Source organism: Centropristis striata, chromosome 22 (assembly GCF_030273125.1).
Source record: "Centropristis striata isolate RG_2023a ecotype Rhode Island chromosome 22, C.striata_1.0, whole genome shotgun sequence".
Taxonomy (NCBI): domain Eukaryota; kingdom Metazoa; phylum Chordata; class Actinopteri; order Perciformes; family Serranidae; genus Centropristis; species Centropristis striata.
In genome coordinates, this window is record NC_081538.1 from 3663158 (window position 1) to 3680340 (window position 17183).

At 34.5% G+C, this 17183-nt stretch overlaps 1 protein-coding gene across 1 annotated transcript; it reads right to left on the reverse strand.

Moving 5' to 3' along the window:
• Nucleotides 1-2469: 2469 nt before the first annotated feature.
• Nucleotides 2470-3782, reverse strand: ucn3l (urocortin 3, like). The gene is made up of 2 exons (XM_059326219.1): nt 3496-3782; nt 2470-3165 (listed from the first exon to the last, which is right to left on the reverse strand). Exon 2 carries the CDS (start codon nt 3153-3155, stop codon nt 2691-2693), a length of 465 nt encoding a protein of 154 aa, XP_059182202.1. The 5' UTR covers nt 3156-3165; nt 3496-3782; the 3' UTR covers nt 2470-2690.
• Between the last annotated feature and the right edge of the window lie 13401 nt (nt 3783-17183).

Consider the following 17183-nt stretch of genomic DNA (forward strand, 5'->3'; position numbering starts at 1 on the left):
TTTATGTCACACTGAATGTCCACTCAATGCAGTTTGTGAATGTGCTTTATTGCATCTAAGTACAAACCAGAGCACACAGCAGACAACGCATGACAGCTTTATATATTTTATAAAAGCTCCAAATAATAATAATAATGTAATATAATGAATTACTGCAATACACCATTGTATAACTCTACCCCAGGTTGTCTAAAAATATTTTTTAAAAGCAATACAAGTGGCCCAACATGGGTGCAACAGGGCGAATCATCTAAATGAAATGACTCAAACTAATAGACCACAATCATGTAAAAGCACTGACATTTTCTCACCTTTTTCAACGGTGTGACGTGGTGAGGTGTAATGAACACCTGCAGAGATGACGCACGATCTGGTGTGCTTCGTCACAACCACCACAAGATGACGACATTGCAGCATGTTTTTAGTCTTCTCTAAGAAAGGTTAACTACAAGACCCAACTCTCAAACCCAGCAGCTGCTAAAGTGCTAAGTTTGGTGGAACAAACAAACTTCCCAGAGAGATTTTAAACTGATATACTGAATATATATATATATATATATATATATACATACATATATATATATATATATATATATATATATATATATATATATATATATATATATATATACATATATATATATATATATATATATATATATATATATACTACTTATTAAATATACTATACTAAACTATAATAAATGTATATATTTACTACTTCTGTTGTAGTGTGTAAAGTGCTTACAATGTAAATACAACAATAAAAAAACATTTGAAAAACTCAACTGCAATGTCTCTTTCCAGAAGCATTTCCAGTAACTATTAGTTCCTCCATTAAACTGCTCATAACACAATCTTTGGATTGTCTTGATTAACTGTATCATGATCTCTGGAGCGAGACAATGCATTTGAGTTTTTCAAATATAATTGTTTGTGCTTTGAGCACCACAAGCCAAGTGCCATCTAGTTCCATTATATTCAATAAAAGGCAGACATGTCTATGGTTACAGTGCACACCAACACAATCTAGACTGATAGACAGCCTTACAGGTAAAAGAAAGAAATGTGGATTGTTGATTTTGGAGTGAACTCATTTAACTTAGCCATTAATACTAGACATGTTGAGGTATCAGTCAGAATATATTATTAGCCGTATAGATGGTAAAGGAATAATAATCTATAGTACTATTTAATGGACCCCATTGTTTAAAATGCTGCATATAAAAAAGGCAAATGTAGGCCTAGTTAGTTACATCTGCTTTATTTGAGGAAAAATAATCCTTTATTTTGAGTATAAAAATAACAGACATCTGATGAACACATACATTCTCATGCACTTGCATTTTACTGTATTTCATGGTCTTGCAGTTGGTTTGTACAGTATTTCAGAGTCAGTGTTGTGTTGTTTGCCACAGTTGATGTTTCACACTAGAATTGGAATCATTATAGGCTCTCATGTGAACTTCTGAAAAGCAAACCTCTTAAATAAATGAAGCAGCAAAGAGGGAAAACATCATAATATGAATCTCATGTTACAGTTATGCAACAGACTTATAAAACATTTCATTGGTCTTTTGCTAAGGGTGTAAGAATTAATGATCGCTTTTTTCTGCTGGTTTGTCCAAGATTTAAAATTTGATGACTCTGGGGCCAACTAACCACATTACACATTCACTTTACTGACAAAGAAAATCTAAGGGTTTGTTTTTACAGAAGCAGCCTTGCTTTACTGCAACCAAGTCCATGTTGAGAGTAAATTACTTAAAACAATTTCATATGTTTCTAATGCAAAACATGTCTCATGTTTCTAGTCTGGAATCATCTTGATACGAGAACAATAACTTCATCCATATCTTAAATCAAGACAACGACACTGTTGCTACAAAATTGCTGACAGTGCATAAGAAAAACATGGATAATTCTCACTAAAGCATGGTTTCAACCAAAACTGTGACACAATTAAAACTTTCATTTCAAGAGTAAATGACTTTGACAGCTTTATTACATTTATCCGTCATATATTGTATAATTTTTGAATTTTGAAGCTCAATTGCCATAAAAAACAAATAAATAAAAAGAAAAGAATAATAATAATATGCAGCTGTCCAATATTGTGTTTGAGTTGAGTTGTCAAAAAACAACAACAAATGCATAAAAATAAAAATAAATAAATAATATTAATATTAATGAAAATAATAATGTGTATCTGTCAAATACTGTGGGTTTTTTAAGTTGAGCTGTCATAAAACAAGCAAATACATACAAAACAAAATAAAAATAAAAATAAATAAATAATATTAATATTAATGAAAATAATAATAATAATAATATGTATCTGTCAAATACTGTGGGTTTTTTAAGTTGAGCTATCATAAAACAAGCAAATACATACAAAACAAAATAAAAAATAAAATAAATAAAATAAATAAAATAAATAAAATAAATAAAATAAATAAAATAAATAAAATAAAAATAATCGACTTTCCACAGACTTTTCACATGAGAGCAACTCAATTATATTAGAAATGCTTCTTTTACCTGTAATGTGAGTGGAAAGAAAATAATTTCCCCCTGAAGGTACAAACCAACAGCATTACTCTAAAAGTGAATAATAGTAATTCATTACATTTGAGTAACGAGGAGGCCAACACTGGTCATGGCTGTTAGATGGAAGTTGTCCAACATGTTCACTTTCTCCGTCCGATCTGAGCCAACAGACGCGCGTTCTCCGCCGCCTTCGCTCGCAGGTGTTTGGCTTTGGCCACATCAAAGAGGACGTTCATGATGTTGGTCGGGACGTCCAGGGACAGGGTCAGCCTGCTCCTCCGGTCCCCCTTGTTGCTGTTGCGGAGCATCTGCCCTCTGAGCTTCGTCCGGCTCATGAAGCGATAGTTCGCGGGACTTGAAGTCCTTTTTTCCCGGCTGGATTCGGCCGATGAAGAAGTAGAAGAAGAAGAAGAAGAAGTGAGATACTCCGCGGACTGCAGGAGGGACCCCCAGCCGTCCATGGGGGAGTAACCCGGCTCGTCCTCGTCGCTCCGGACCCCGATTGCCATCTGGTCCCCGCACAGGAGGTCTGAGCGGAGGCACAGGCTGGAGGTCGGCGTGCACAAGACCGAGAGCAGCAGCAGGGTCTTCAGGGACGACAGCATGCTGTGTCCTCTGGGACCAACACAGGTGCAAAGAGAAAATATAGCTTCATGAATTTTTTTTTTTTTATCTCAGTGATTTTTACCATAATAATCCTATAGTAAGTGACACAATCATGTGAGAGAGTAAACTAAACATAATAATTCACACTTAAATCGAGCTTAATTGTCTCAAATATTATTATTTCCTCATTCACTCGTTAAAAATAACATTTCGGGGCTTTAAGATTTTGTTTTCAGACGCTATGTCTTCAGAAAAGTGTTAATTCATGTCTATTTTGGACCAAAGGGCAATGTTTTAAAGGGTCACAAACATGTAAGCAATAATTTTCGCACAACTTACCACTCGTTTCCTACAATAAAGAATACAGTTAGAGAGGCCACCCAACACGTATCCCTGTAAAGAAAAAAACAAACAAACAGGAAGAAATCCCCTGCAGTAAAAACGAGATAAGAAATCCTGATAAAGTGATGCTGTGTGCGGAGGTCAGCAGTCAGTGCGCACTGTCTGACCAGCAGTGTGTCTTGCTCGTCCATTCCCACTGCATTCATTTAGTAGGAGCCATCAAACTGCAGCTCTACGCCAGCAACAACGTCATCCCGCTGACATTTTGCTTCGCTCTGAAGGGTCCGATTGGTTGTGATGCAGTGATGTAGTGGTGAAATGAAGAAGAAAAAAAGAAAAAAAGTTGGTAAATGTGACCTCCTGCCGGTAAACATGAGACAGCACGACCTTAGAGAAAAACTAATTTTTTATTGCATTCTCAGACTTTATTGCATGTTTTACCATGTTTTACGTGGTAAGACTCAAAGCAATACTTTGCCAGGACAAAAAAAGAAACATGTTTTATGACATGACATGCAAAATTGCTTTTTCAGCACCACGGACAGCTCCCCTCTAGAACCAAGGACAGCTCTATTATTCAGGCAACATTTACTTTAATTTGAAACATATAAACTATTTGTTTTAAAAGTACAGTGTCATACTAAAGTCACAAAATAATGATTGAATTCAGATAAAGTAGTTAATTAATCAATCAGCTGAACAGTCTGCTACTATTATTGTTTCTAGTCATTTTTTAATAAAAAAGGTCAAAGTTTTGCTGTGTCTAGCTTCCGAAATATAACACTTTAATACTTTTTGTGTCATACATGATATATGATATGATATATCATAGTACATTGACATGTTTGGGTTTCAGAGTGGTTTCATAATGAGAGAGAACTTACTATGTCTATACTTTTTCACTCTTTCCTGACAATTTATTGAAAAAACATCAATTGGTTGATCAAGAAAATGATCAGCACATTAACATAAGTGAAAATAAGTTAGTTGCAGCCCAATTCGGCACCACTTTCTTATTAGTTGTGCCTTATTATCAGCTTATTAGTTGGTTAATGTATGAATGCATCATCTGGCTATTCTCTAAAATGCATTACTTTGTTGTTGTTTTTTCACTAGTTCTCACATGAAGTCTGAAAAAAATAATAGACTACATGCAATACATGCTAATGGGTTCTATCTGTAGTCTGCAGGTTTATAAATATTGAGAAGTTGATAGCATGCATGCATTGAAACTAAAGTGTTATCTAAAAAAGCAGAGCAAGTGTCACGCTCGAGTACAGCCAAAGGGATTTTTCACAACTTGGAACAAGGCATTACAAAATAATGTATGAATCATTAATACAGCCTGTAAACCCAGTATAAAGGGTGGCTGATTAGAAAGTGATATCACTTGTTTTTACCCATTTTCTATTTAGTATTATGCTGTAATATGAATATAAAAAGTTACATTTAGGTCCCTGTAATACTCCACAGTGCCTCTTTATGCTTGCATGGCACTTTAAAAATGACAGCAACACATACAGCTGAAACCAGAAGTTTACATACACTATATAAAAAGACACATATGCCTTGAAACAATTTGGGAAAGCCCAGATGATGCTGTCATCTGGGCTGTCATCAAATTGTTTCAAGGCATAATAATGTTAGTGTATGTAAACTTCTGACTTTGAAGAAAGTAATACAAAATTGTCTAAAAAAATCCTTCTCTCAAATTTTCTAGAATATGGTCTAAATGGACTGGGTATGTTGATCATATAGGCTTAAGATCAGATTTTGTTTGAGTATTTTTTGTTTTTGTCTTGTTGTAATTATCTATGTGTATGCATGTCCCTTTTTCTTTATTTATTTTCTTTCAGAGAATTAAAGTGAAACTCCCTCTTATGTTCGAACTGTTCATAATGTTAATACATAAAGATATTAAAAAATTGGGCCTGGGAAGAAAACTGATGTTGATGTATATCTATGGATACAGAATGAAAATCCTGATGGTTATCTTTTCTACGATTTAGTTTTCTTTTCCTTTCTTTGCTTTTCCTATGTATCAGGAACCTGTACATATAAGAGAAATTATGTTTTGTTTTTTAAGAAGGGAAAATATCCTATGATGTATGTAACCTGGTGGCCTCAATAAAGATAAAATTTAAAAAAAAATCCTTCTCTCATTATTTTGGCATTTAGCAAATAGAAATAATTTTGGTAATCCTAACGGACCTAAAACAGGAAAAGTGATTGTCTGATTTCATGTCAGACAGTGAGAAAAAAAGCATATGTGCCTTTTTATATAGTGTATGTAAACTTCTAGTTTCAACTGTATAAGGGTGACATCAACTCTTCCATGTGTTACATGTGCTGTTTGTCACAGTACGTATGATTTACATGCTGCATATACGGCTATTAATAACAAAAGAAGGATGATACCTGGAATCTGGAGAACATTGTGTTTTAATTAAAACTTTGTACACGCAGCACACACCATGAGAACCACCTGCAGGGATGTACATAACCATGTCAAACCCAGGATGGAGGGAGTGAGAGCATCAAAGGGTGTCGGGTCAAGCTCTAATGAGCAAACTCATTGTAGGAGTAATGTGACTGTAAGTCATCGCAGCTGGAGTAATCGCAGTCTGTCACACTGAGCAGTAAGATGTCCTCCCACTCCTGCTAGTAATTGATCCCTGAAATGGAATTAATTGCTTCTCTTCAATTTCAATGGAAAAAAAAACAGATTTTCATTACTATGCTGAATGTTTTTTTACACTTGAAACAGGATGTTTTAAGAACTCAGCTCTTTATTAAAGGTACCATGTGGAATTAAGTGTGCATTTTGTCTGTGTAGTTGTGCATAGCCTCACCTATCTGGGGACTAAATGCTCTGGCTTGCTTGTATTTCTTTAAAATAATCACAGTCATACTGAACGATACCACTAAAAAATATTTAACAAGTAAAATATGTACCAGTACGACAACCTACTTTAACTCCTTTCTTGATGAAAATAAAGTTGTCTTTTCCTTAAAATGCCAGATGAGTGTTGGGAGTCTTACATGGACACAACATCTGTATCTTAATTTACTTTAATATTTATTTAGTCATAAATATTAAATGTAATGGTGAAATACCTAAAGGCACCCCCCCCCCCCCCCCCACACCACCACCACCCATTTTTAATTGGATTTTTTAAAAATTGTTTTAAATTCCATTTTATGTAAAGTACACTGTAAAAAATGTTTGTAGAAATAACAGTAAAACACTGTCAATTTGCATCAGAAATAGGTCGTAAAATTAAACATTGTACATCACCGTAGCAGATACTTTTAATTACTGTCAATCAAAGAATAGTAAAAAACTTTAAATTCTACCGCCATAAACTGTAGAAAACACACAGTTTTGCTGTAAAAATATAAATTTTTCATGTAAAGTTAATGGAGAAATACCACGATGACACAATTATCCTAAAAGTAATGGGATTATTCAGTATAAATTACAGTTTTTGCTGATATTTACATTTACATACGCTCACTGTATTTTTTACGGTGATGTTCTGGCAACCACAGCTGCCAGTATTTTACTGTAAATTAAACAGATTTTTTTTTACAGTGTACATTGAGTTGTCCAGTGTATGAAATGTACTATATAAATAAAGCTGCCTTGCCTAAGAGCGTTGTTGGGAGTTTTCCAACCATTGCTCCACAGGCTTTTCTTTACTTTCAAATAATGTAAAACTGAGTATAATTTCTCACAATAGTTGCACTTTTTATGCAATAAAGAGGTGAATAAATAAATGAATCACATCCTGATTTCATGCTCCATGTCAAATCACATAGTAATGTGACATCAAAGGCAAGGAAGAAGTAGTTTTCGGGGCTTTAAAAAATATTTGGTAACGCTTTAAAATAAGGTCCTTAATAACCATTAATTAACAAGTAATAAGGCATTGTTCTCGCTTTAGATCCGGTAGTTGCAAAAAGCATAGTTAACTTATAGTTAACTTATAATAGATGAGCAATAAAGTATATTTTAATAGCAATAAGCAAACAAAATAAGATTAATAAAGGCATGGCAAAGACATAATGGGTGGGTCATGGCTGTTTGCAATGCCATTATTAACACTTATATAAGCTTATAAACACACAATAATGTTAATAAGCATCTTGTTAGGACTTACAAGGGCCTTATTACTTGTTAATTAGTGGTTATTACAAGGACCTTAATACAAAGCGTTACCAAATATTTAATATCAATCTTCTTTGGAAATAATTCCCACACAAATATATCTATTTTAACTTGAAAGTATATTGTGCTTTCTAATAATCATATAAAAGCTAAATTTTTAAGCGTTGAATATCTTTTGCAGTGTGGCATCTGTCTTCGGTCTGACTAGTTGTGGTTGGCAGGGGGGGGGTGTGGCTCAGCGAGGACAGCCTGTCACTGTAACCACATCTTACAGAGCTATGAAGCATCTTTGCATGTGGGAGTACATTACAGTGCAGAAATCGTGACTAATACAGAGAAAGCCTCTGTTGCTTTGAGGCAAATCCAGCTTTAAATCCTGGTTATTTCAAGCAAGCAACCTTTGGAGGAATTTCAGTTGAAGAAAAACCTGGTGGTGGAGCTGCTGCAGCATGGAGACAAAGACTTCCTCTTCACAATATCCAGCAATGACGCCCTGAGAATTTAAGTTGTGTCGTGTATTTTCACGTGTCCCACTGCCAGAAAAATTTCTTGAATGCGTGCTGCAGCCACATCAACACCCACGCAGGAATCCCCTGCTCCTGCTGCGTCGGTCTGATGGAGAGTCCTGTAACACAGTCCCTGCGTGATCCCCCTTACTGGGCCCCTGTTGGCCCTCATCTGGCTCCCAGCCTGACCCATAACACCCCCTGCCAAAGGAGCATATGTAGTGGTGGAGGTGTCAGCAGGCAATCAGCTACCAGCGTCTTATTTTTCTCACCGCACAGGATGCAGGGCAATTGACAAAACACAAGAAAGGTGACTGAGCATTATATAAACATAGTGGAGAAAATGGAGAGAGAAGAAATGGGCACGACAAAGACACACAAAAAAATGACAGATTACATTTTTTTCAGTAGTGTGGCTATCATAAACTATGCATCTATCTTATTTATTTATTATTATCTGTCTTTTTTTTTTATCATTTTGTGGTCAATTTGTGTCTTTTTTTGTTATTTTGTGTCTTTTTTAGTCATTTTGTGTCTTTTTTGGTAATTTTGTGTCTTTTTTTTTAGCATTTTGTGTCTTTTTTTTAGCATTTTGTGGTCAATTTGTGCCTTTTTGGTAATTTTGTCTTTTTTGGTAATTTTGTGTCTTTTTTAAATCATTTTGTGGTCAATTTGTGCCTTTTTGGTCATTTTGTGTGTTTTTTTAGTCATTTTGTGTCTTTTTTGGTCATTTTGTTTCTTTTTTTTGGTCATTTTGTGTCTTTTTTGGTCATTTTGTGTCTTTTTTGGTCAATTTGTGTCTTTTTTTGGTCATTTTGTTTCTTTTTTGGGTGATCTGAACTGTACGTGTGAGATTCTGTTCAGTGAGCGGGGGTTGCGGACAACATGCATGTTAAATTGGGGGTCGCGACTCAAAAAGGTTGAGAACTACTGCCTTAGTTAACATCTAAACCCTTAACGAATGTTAACCCATAACACCCCCTGCCAAAGGAGCATATGTAGTGGTGGAGGTGTCAGCAGGCAATCAGCTACCAGCGTCTTATTTTTCTCACTGCACAGGATGCAGGGCAATTGACAAAACACAAGAAAGGTGACTGAGCATTATATAAACATAGTGGAGAAAATGGAGAAGAAGAAATGGGCACGACATAGACACAAAAACATGACGGATTACATTTTTTTCAGTAGTGTGGCTATCATAAACTATGCATCTATCTTATATAAAAATTACAAAATTCACATTTTGATTTTCAACATTTTGTCCATAAAACAAATCAAGAAACGGCTGTTAAAATATATAAATAAATCCAATATAAAACACAAAGATCGAAGATTTTACACAGTTATTTACAAAAATTGGTTTCTCATTTGGGGTTTGTTGTTTCATCTCCAGGGCTCTGTACCTGTGGAAAAGTAAATAGATGTTTCAGTTACTATGATAAAGGTAAAAAGAGTATCGTATTGTTTTAATAATCATATCTCCAGAATTCTCCCATTCATACTTTACAACCAAAATATTATTGGGTAACAGGGTAAAAGGGTATTAATTAACACCAGATATTCCAATAATAAGTATAAACTAACAGTAAATAATGACATTTACACATGTTCGCCTTAACAAAGGTATTGATTTAAACATTATTAAATAGTTTTTAAAGACACCATAAAAGATACATGTTTCAACTGTACATTGAGGGTCACAAAAGACATTAATAGATGGTTGAATATGATTGAGTAATGCTTATATAAAATAAACAATAATTCATAGGTAAGAGTATAAGTTAAGGCACATCTACGTTAAGATACAGAAACAACAAAAACCCTTTAGTTGAAAACTAAATACAATGGAAATCATTATAGTGAACTTCATACTTGTTAATTAACATTTTTAACATTAGTTGGTACCTTAGTTCAGCTATTCTCAACCTTGGGGTCGGGACCCCAATCGGGGTCACGAGATGATTTCTGGGGGTCGCCAAATCATTTTGTAATTCAGCTCTGTCTTCACTGTGTTAAAGTGTTCGTGTGTTAATGTGTTTTACTCTTTTTGGTCACTTAATGTCTTTTTTTTGGTAATTTTGTGTGTGTTTTTTGTAATTTTGTGTGTTTTTTGGTCATTTTGTGTCTTTTTTTGTGTCTTTTTTTGATCATTTTGTGTCTTTTTTTAGTCATTTGTGTCTTTTTTGGTCATTTTGTTTCCTTTTTTTTGGTAATTTTGTGTCTTTTTTTGATCATTTTATGTCTTTTTTGGTCATTTTGTTTCCTTTTTTTGGTAATTTTGTTTCCTTTTTTTGGTAATTTTGTGTCTTTTTTGGGTAATTTGTGTCTTTTTTGGGTCATTTTGTGTCTTTCTTTGATCATTTTGTGTCTTTTTTGGTCATTTTGTGTCTTTTTTTTATCATTTTGTGGTAAATTTGTGTCTTTTGTGGTCATTTTGTTTCTTTTTTGGGTGATCTGAACTGTGCGTGTGAGATTCTGTTCAGTGAGCGGGGGTCGCGGACAACATGGATGTTAAATTGGGGGTCGCGACTCAAAAAGGTTGAGAACTACTGCCTTAGTTAACATCTAAACCCTTAATGAATGTTAACAAGAGACATTTCTTAACAACTAAATAATGATTATCATTGTGTTGATTAACACTATTTACTATTTACATTACTTAACTGTTAATTAACTGCTGGTAAATGCTGTTACAACGTGATTTCATCTGTGATCTGATTGGTTCCCGTACCTCTCCTCTCCTTCCCACACCAACTCTGGCACTCTTGTCTTGAGGAGAATCGGTTTCTGTTGCCGTCACAGCCCCCGTACACAAACGGCCTGCATTCCCCCGAGCGAGGGTGGAAGTACCAGAGCAGAACATATTCTGCACAGGCCCCCTCTGCCATCGGCTCCAGACAGCGGTCTGCTGCTGAAACTGCATGCAAGGTGAACAATAAAAAAAGGTTGGAGATACTTAAGAGTCACTGTATCTCCCCATATTTCAGGCGTCGGTGTTGCAAAATGAAGGAAATGTTTTGGTTTGAAGAATGGAATCTCTGACTGTAATATTCAAAAAATCCCTATAGATGTTCTACACCTTTGTATTTGTTTTGTTTAAATTTTGTTTGTATTTTTTATTTTCATCTAGCTATGTAATTTAAGTAAAGTGTAGTTACTTATAGGTTTAAGAGGGAGGGTCGCATATAAGCCCTTTGGGCTTTTTGATCTTTCCTGCATTTTCTTTTACTGTTTCTTGTACTGTTATTTCCTAACGATTGTATGTTTTTTTAAGTGCAAACAACAATAAATAAATAAATAATATTCTTGCATGATGGAGTGTGAAAAACACATGTAGCTGTGATTGAGAGTAGATTTGAGAACATGTCTAACAGGATTTTACAAATTAAGAATACAAACCTGCAGAACCATTGAGAGAAGTGTTTGCATAAAGGTTTGCTTGCTTGTTTGCTTTCTTATTGAGACTTGGACGAGAATGAAAGAGCTAGCATACAACACAGAGACTAAATGCATTGTGTCATGTAGTGGACACACCAAGCTGATTTTTATTTGGATTCCACTTTTTGTGCTAATATAGACGTAGTGTTCATCAAGTTCTCCTCCTCTGCTAAATAAGCTGACCAGGTGATTAAAACTTGTAAAAACATGGCATAAAGCACTTTCACGTTAAAAATCTGTATGTTTCTAATGCTGTTCTGCAGACAGCTCCTGTTTAGGTTTTCACATTTTTTTTTCCTGATAATTTAAGATCCAGATGTTCAGGAGGTTTTGACCAAGAGCCAAATGATTTGCACAGTTTTCCTCTTCTCCAAAACAAATTGACCTAAACTGAAGGGGTTAAAACTGGTAAAAACACTGAATAAAGCCGATTCATGTTAGAAATCAGTGTTTCTCTGCCTCTAATGTTTGCTCAGCTTGCTTTTCTGATATCTGAACATCCAGAGATCTAATCACTAAAATCCTCCACCCGATTAAACAGAATTACCAAGATCTAAAAATTGTTATAATAAAATTTGGTTAAAACTGGATTAAAAGTCAGTTTATGTCAGCTTCGGGTAGAAAACCACACAGCTGATGCATGCATGAATTAAAAACAATAAAAGGAAAAGGACCGTTACCTTGATTTAAATTTCAGATTTGTTTGTATGCAACATAACAGATCAATAACACAGGTCAAAATGGAAATGTTACCAATTATACCCCTAATATAAATAAGTATGAATAAGTTTTCATACATGGTTTAGTGTGCAGCTGCGTTCTTCATTACTTCTTTTATCTTTTTCACTATATTTTTTTATTCATAAAGTGTGTCATGAAATGGATTAAGTTCTGCTCTTATCATTGCCTCCCACCTTGTGCTCTAAACAACTTTAAGCAACTCATTATGCATGAATTATAAAAAATCTGAGGAAAAACAGATACACAGTGGAAAGATAAGAAGTCATCTTGGCCACTCACCAGCAGTGTTTGTTCCAAATACCCTTCTTTTCTTCCTCTGTCCCCACTCCTCAGTTCCTCCCTCAAGAGAATCTGAAAGCCAAAAAACATCAATGACAAGTTTAATAAGATAGATAAATAGATCTAAAGCATGTAATACATATGGGCACACAACCCAGCAAACAGTAACACACTAAAATACAAACATACATGACAAATTATACCTATAATTTAGATTGTTTCGTGTGAGATGCTAAATGTTGTAGGCCAAAGAGATGTTTGCCATTTTCTATTATGAAACTTCTATTATGGCACTCGACTTGTGGTGCTCAAAGCAGTAAATAAATACACAAATAAATTGAGAAACTCTACAATTAATAACCCACACCAAAACAATTTAGATTGATAATAGCACAAAAAACACATGTCTTGATGTAGGGGAAATGTCCCTTGAAATCACAGTTTTTCAAGGAGCTAGGTTTGAATAAACATTGTTCATCTTGTCCTCTTTGTGCAAACTTTATTTAAAACTATACCATTTCGAGAATATATACACACATAAATCACATTGTCACAATCATTTCATGGAAAGAGATCTGATGCTGTTGATATGTTGATGTATTCTCTTTATCAGCAACCGTATATTTCAAATATATTATAATATTATTATTTTTAATAGATTTATCGAAGCAACAGTTTACTATTGTCCAGGTAGTCATTATAAACATACCTCATCATAAATTCATAAAAAAAATTTTCATGTTAAAATCTTGGGTAACGCTTTATAATAAGGTCCTTAATAACCATTAATTAACAAGTAATAAGGCATTGTTCTCGCTTTAGATCCGGTAGTTGCAAAAAGCATAGTTAACTTATAGTTAACTTATAATAGATGAGCAATAAAGTATATTTTAATATCAATAAGCAAACAAAATAAGATTAATAAAGGCATGGCAAAGACATAATGGGTGGGTCATGGGTGTTTGTAATGCCATTATTAACACTTACATAAGCTTATAAACACACAATAATGTTAATAAGCATCTTGTAAGGACTTTCAAGGGCCTTATTACTAATTATTATTATAATTATTACTTATTACTAATATTACTTATTAATTTAAATTTAATTAAATTAAATTAATGGTTATTACAAGGACCTTAATATAAAGCGTTACCCTGAAATTTAGTGAAGTAGAAGTATAAAGTTACATATGTGGAAACACTCAAGTAAAGTACTTCAAAATGTACAAAAAAAGTACAGTGCTTGAGTAAATGTACGTAGTTACATTCCACCACTAGTTATAGCAGATAAAAGGCTGGAGGATGAAACAGATCTAAAGGTACAGAAAGCCGTAAGCACAGTTTCTAGTTGTTTCTATGAAGTTCTCTGTGTTGATCTCTTTTCATCTGATTTGATCAAACATTACCAATCTTACCAAGCTATTATAATATTCACAAAATGAACAACAAAAGCTCAGATCATCCAGAGACACTTACGTCAACGAATCGACTATTTAAAAACGCTGAAGGCTGAAATAAAGAAGCTGGCATGAGTGTATCAGCTGCTGAATGAGCCAGAGACTGTGAAGCATGAATGAAGCAGCTGATGCCGATCACTGACATCACTGCTCTGCCCCAACTAATGCTGTGCTTCATTAATAATGAGGTACATGTACTCAAATACTCTACTGAAGTAGAAATTTAAGGTACTTGAGGTTCTTTTCATGCCAATTTCTACTGCTACTCCACTACATTTATGTAGTTACTAGTAACTCTACAAATTAAGACATTTGCACACAAACATATGAGAAATTATGGTTTTCTATCAATTACACTACCCATCAATAGCAATGATATAAAATGGATGTAATACAACCTCTTCCTTCTCTAAATCAGCTATTCTCAACCTTGGGGTCGGGACCCCAATTGGGGTTGCGAGATGATTTCTGGGGGTCGCCAAATCATTTTGGAAGTCAGCTCTGTCTCCACTGTGTTAAAGTGTTCATGTGTTAATGTGTTTTAGTCTTTTTGGTCACTTAATGTCTTTTTTAGGTCATTTTGTGTCTTTTTTGGGTCATTTTGTGTCTTTTTTGGTCATTTTGTTTCCTTTTTTTGGTCATTTTGTGTCTTTTTTTGTCATTTTGTGTCTTTTTTGGTTATTTTGTGTCTTTCTTTGGTCATTTAGTGTCTTCTACACATTTTGTGTCTTTTCTAGTCATTTTGTGGTCAATTTGTGTCTTTTCTAGTCATTTTGTGGTCAATTTGTGTCTTTTTTGGTCATTTTGTTTCCTTTTTTTGGTCATTTTGTTTCTTTTTTGGGTGATCTGAACTGTGCGTGTGAGATTGTGTTCAGTGAGCGGGGGTCTCGGACAACATGCATGTTAAATTGGGGGTCGCGACTCAAAAAGGTTTAGAACTACTGCTCTAAATGACCACGATAGATGGTCAGTAATTAGGTACTCAAATACTCTACTGAAGTACAAATTTAAGGTACTTGAGGTACTTTTCTTTTCATGCCAATTTCTACTGCTACTCCACTCCATTTATGTAGTTACTAGTAACTCTACAAATTAAGACATTTGCACACACACATATGAGAAATTATGGTTTTCTATCAATTACACTACCCATCAATAGCAATGATAAGCTAATTAACCAATTAGCTGTTTGATAGAACTATTTTCACGTTTGCAGCTTCTCAAATGTGAGGGGTTTTCTACATCGAGTGCTTTTACTTTTAATACTTTAAGTACATGTTCCAGATCATACTTGCACACTTTTACTTAACCCTTTATCAGGCGAAGAACTATATTTGGTAACTTCAGTGGATATCATCAATATTTCGAGAAAAAATTAGCAAATTTACTAGACTGAAGTGGCAAATCTACAAGAAAAAAAGTCACAGATTTAAGAGATTTAAAGTGGCAAATCTGCACGAAAAAAGTTGCAGATTTACAAGAAAAAGGTGTGAAAAAAATACTTTTTTCTCGCAGATTCACCACTTTAAATCTCATAAATCTGCACATTTTTTTCTCGTAAATTTGCCACTTTGACCTCGTAAACTTTTTTCTCAAATATTACCCCCCTTCCCCCGGGGTCCGTATGTTTTTTTTTACACATTCTGGCTGTATGTAATATCCCCCAATATTCTCAAGGGTTGAAATTTGGAATTTGCAAGTATTTCAATGAGTGTCCTATTAAGGTTTAAGTAACTTTTTTAATGCACTTGTATCTGAGTATTTTTTTTACAGTTTGTTATTAGTGCTTTTAAAGGATGCACATACTTCTTCCACCACGGGTCTGATTTAACTTTATATGATGTTTGTAACTTTCAGAAGACATGCTTTTATCTCAGGTAACAGGCTTTAGGAACTGTGTTTATCTATTCTGGAGCACAGCCAAAAAAAAAAAGAAAAAAAGGAGTTATTCCAATGACGTCAGTTAAAATAAAGTAAGAGCCAGAGGACCACAGGTTAATACAACACATTTCTTTTAACTACAGGCGGCTGAATGCCGTGGAGAGCCTTGGAGCAATTTTTATTTAAGTCCTTTGAAGTTTTCAAATTAAAGTGTCCATATTGAAATGTGGCCCACTGTGCTTACGCACATTCATTATTCTTGAGCTAAATGTCACTGTTTTACATGTAACGATTGTAATTTATGAATAAACATGCTGACATTGACAATGGGCAATGACAGGCTTTCTCTTTGATTAGTTCTCTGGTTACCTGAAGCAAGAATTAAAATAAATTGCTTGTGGAACGCTATTATTGCCTGGGGCCTGAATTCACTAATGAGCTTCATGAAATATTGTGTGATTGGTTCATGTTAACTCTTTGTTTAACTTTTTTGTCTTAATGCTGATGCCCTCAGTAGCAGCAGCGCTCTAGGAGCTGATTGCTGTTTTTGTTGTACCATTGTTGCCTTTAGTGCTTTTTTTCTATAAATAATGACCCCGTTTCTCAAGATGGTGCACAGACTTTGTTGTGAGCAGTTTCACGTAGGAACTATGTTGACTGACAACAAACAGACCGATAAAATGGATGTAATACAACCTCTTCCTTCTCTAAATCAGCTATTCTCAACCTTGGGGTCGGGACCCCAATTGGGGTCGCGAGATGATTTCTGGGGGTCGCCAAATCATTTTGGAAGTCAGCTCTGTCTCCACTGTGTTAAAATGTTCATGTGTTAATGTGTTTTAGTCTTTTTGGTCACTTAATGTCTCTTTTTGGTCATTTTGTGTTTTGTTTTTTTGTCATTTTGTGTCTTTTTTGGTCATTTTGTGTCCTTTTTTGGTCATTTTGTGGTCAATTTGTGTCTTTTTTGGTAATTTTGTTTACTTTTTTGGTCATTTTGTGTCCTTTTTTTAGTCATTTTGTGTCTTTTTTTGGTATTTTTTTTTCTTTTTTGGGTCATTTTGTGTCTTTTTTTGGTCATTTTGCAACTTTTGGTCATTTTGTGGTCATTTTGAGTCTTTTTTGGTCATTTTGTTTCCTTTTTTTGGTCATTTTGTTTCTTTTTTGGGTGATCTGAACTGTGCGTGTGAGATTGTGTTCAGTGAGTGGGGGT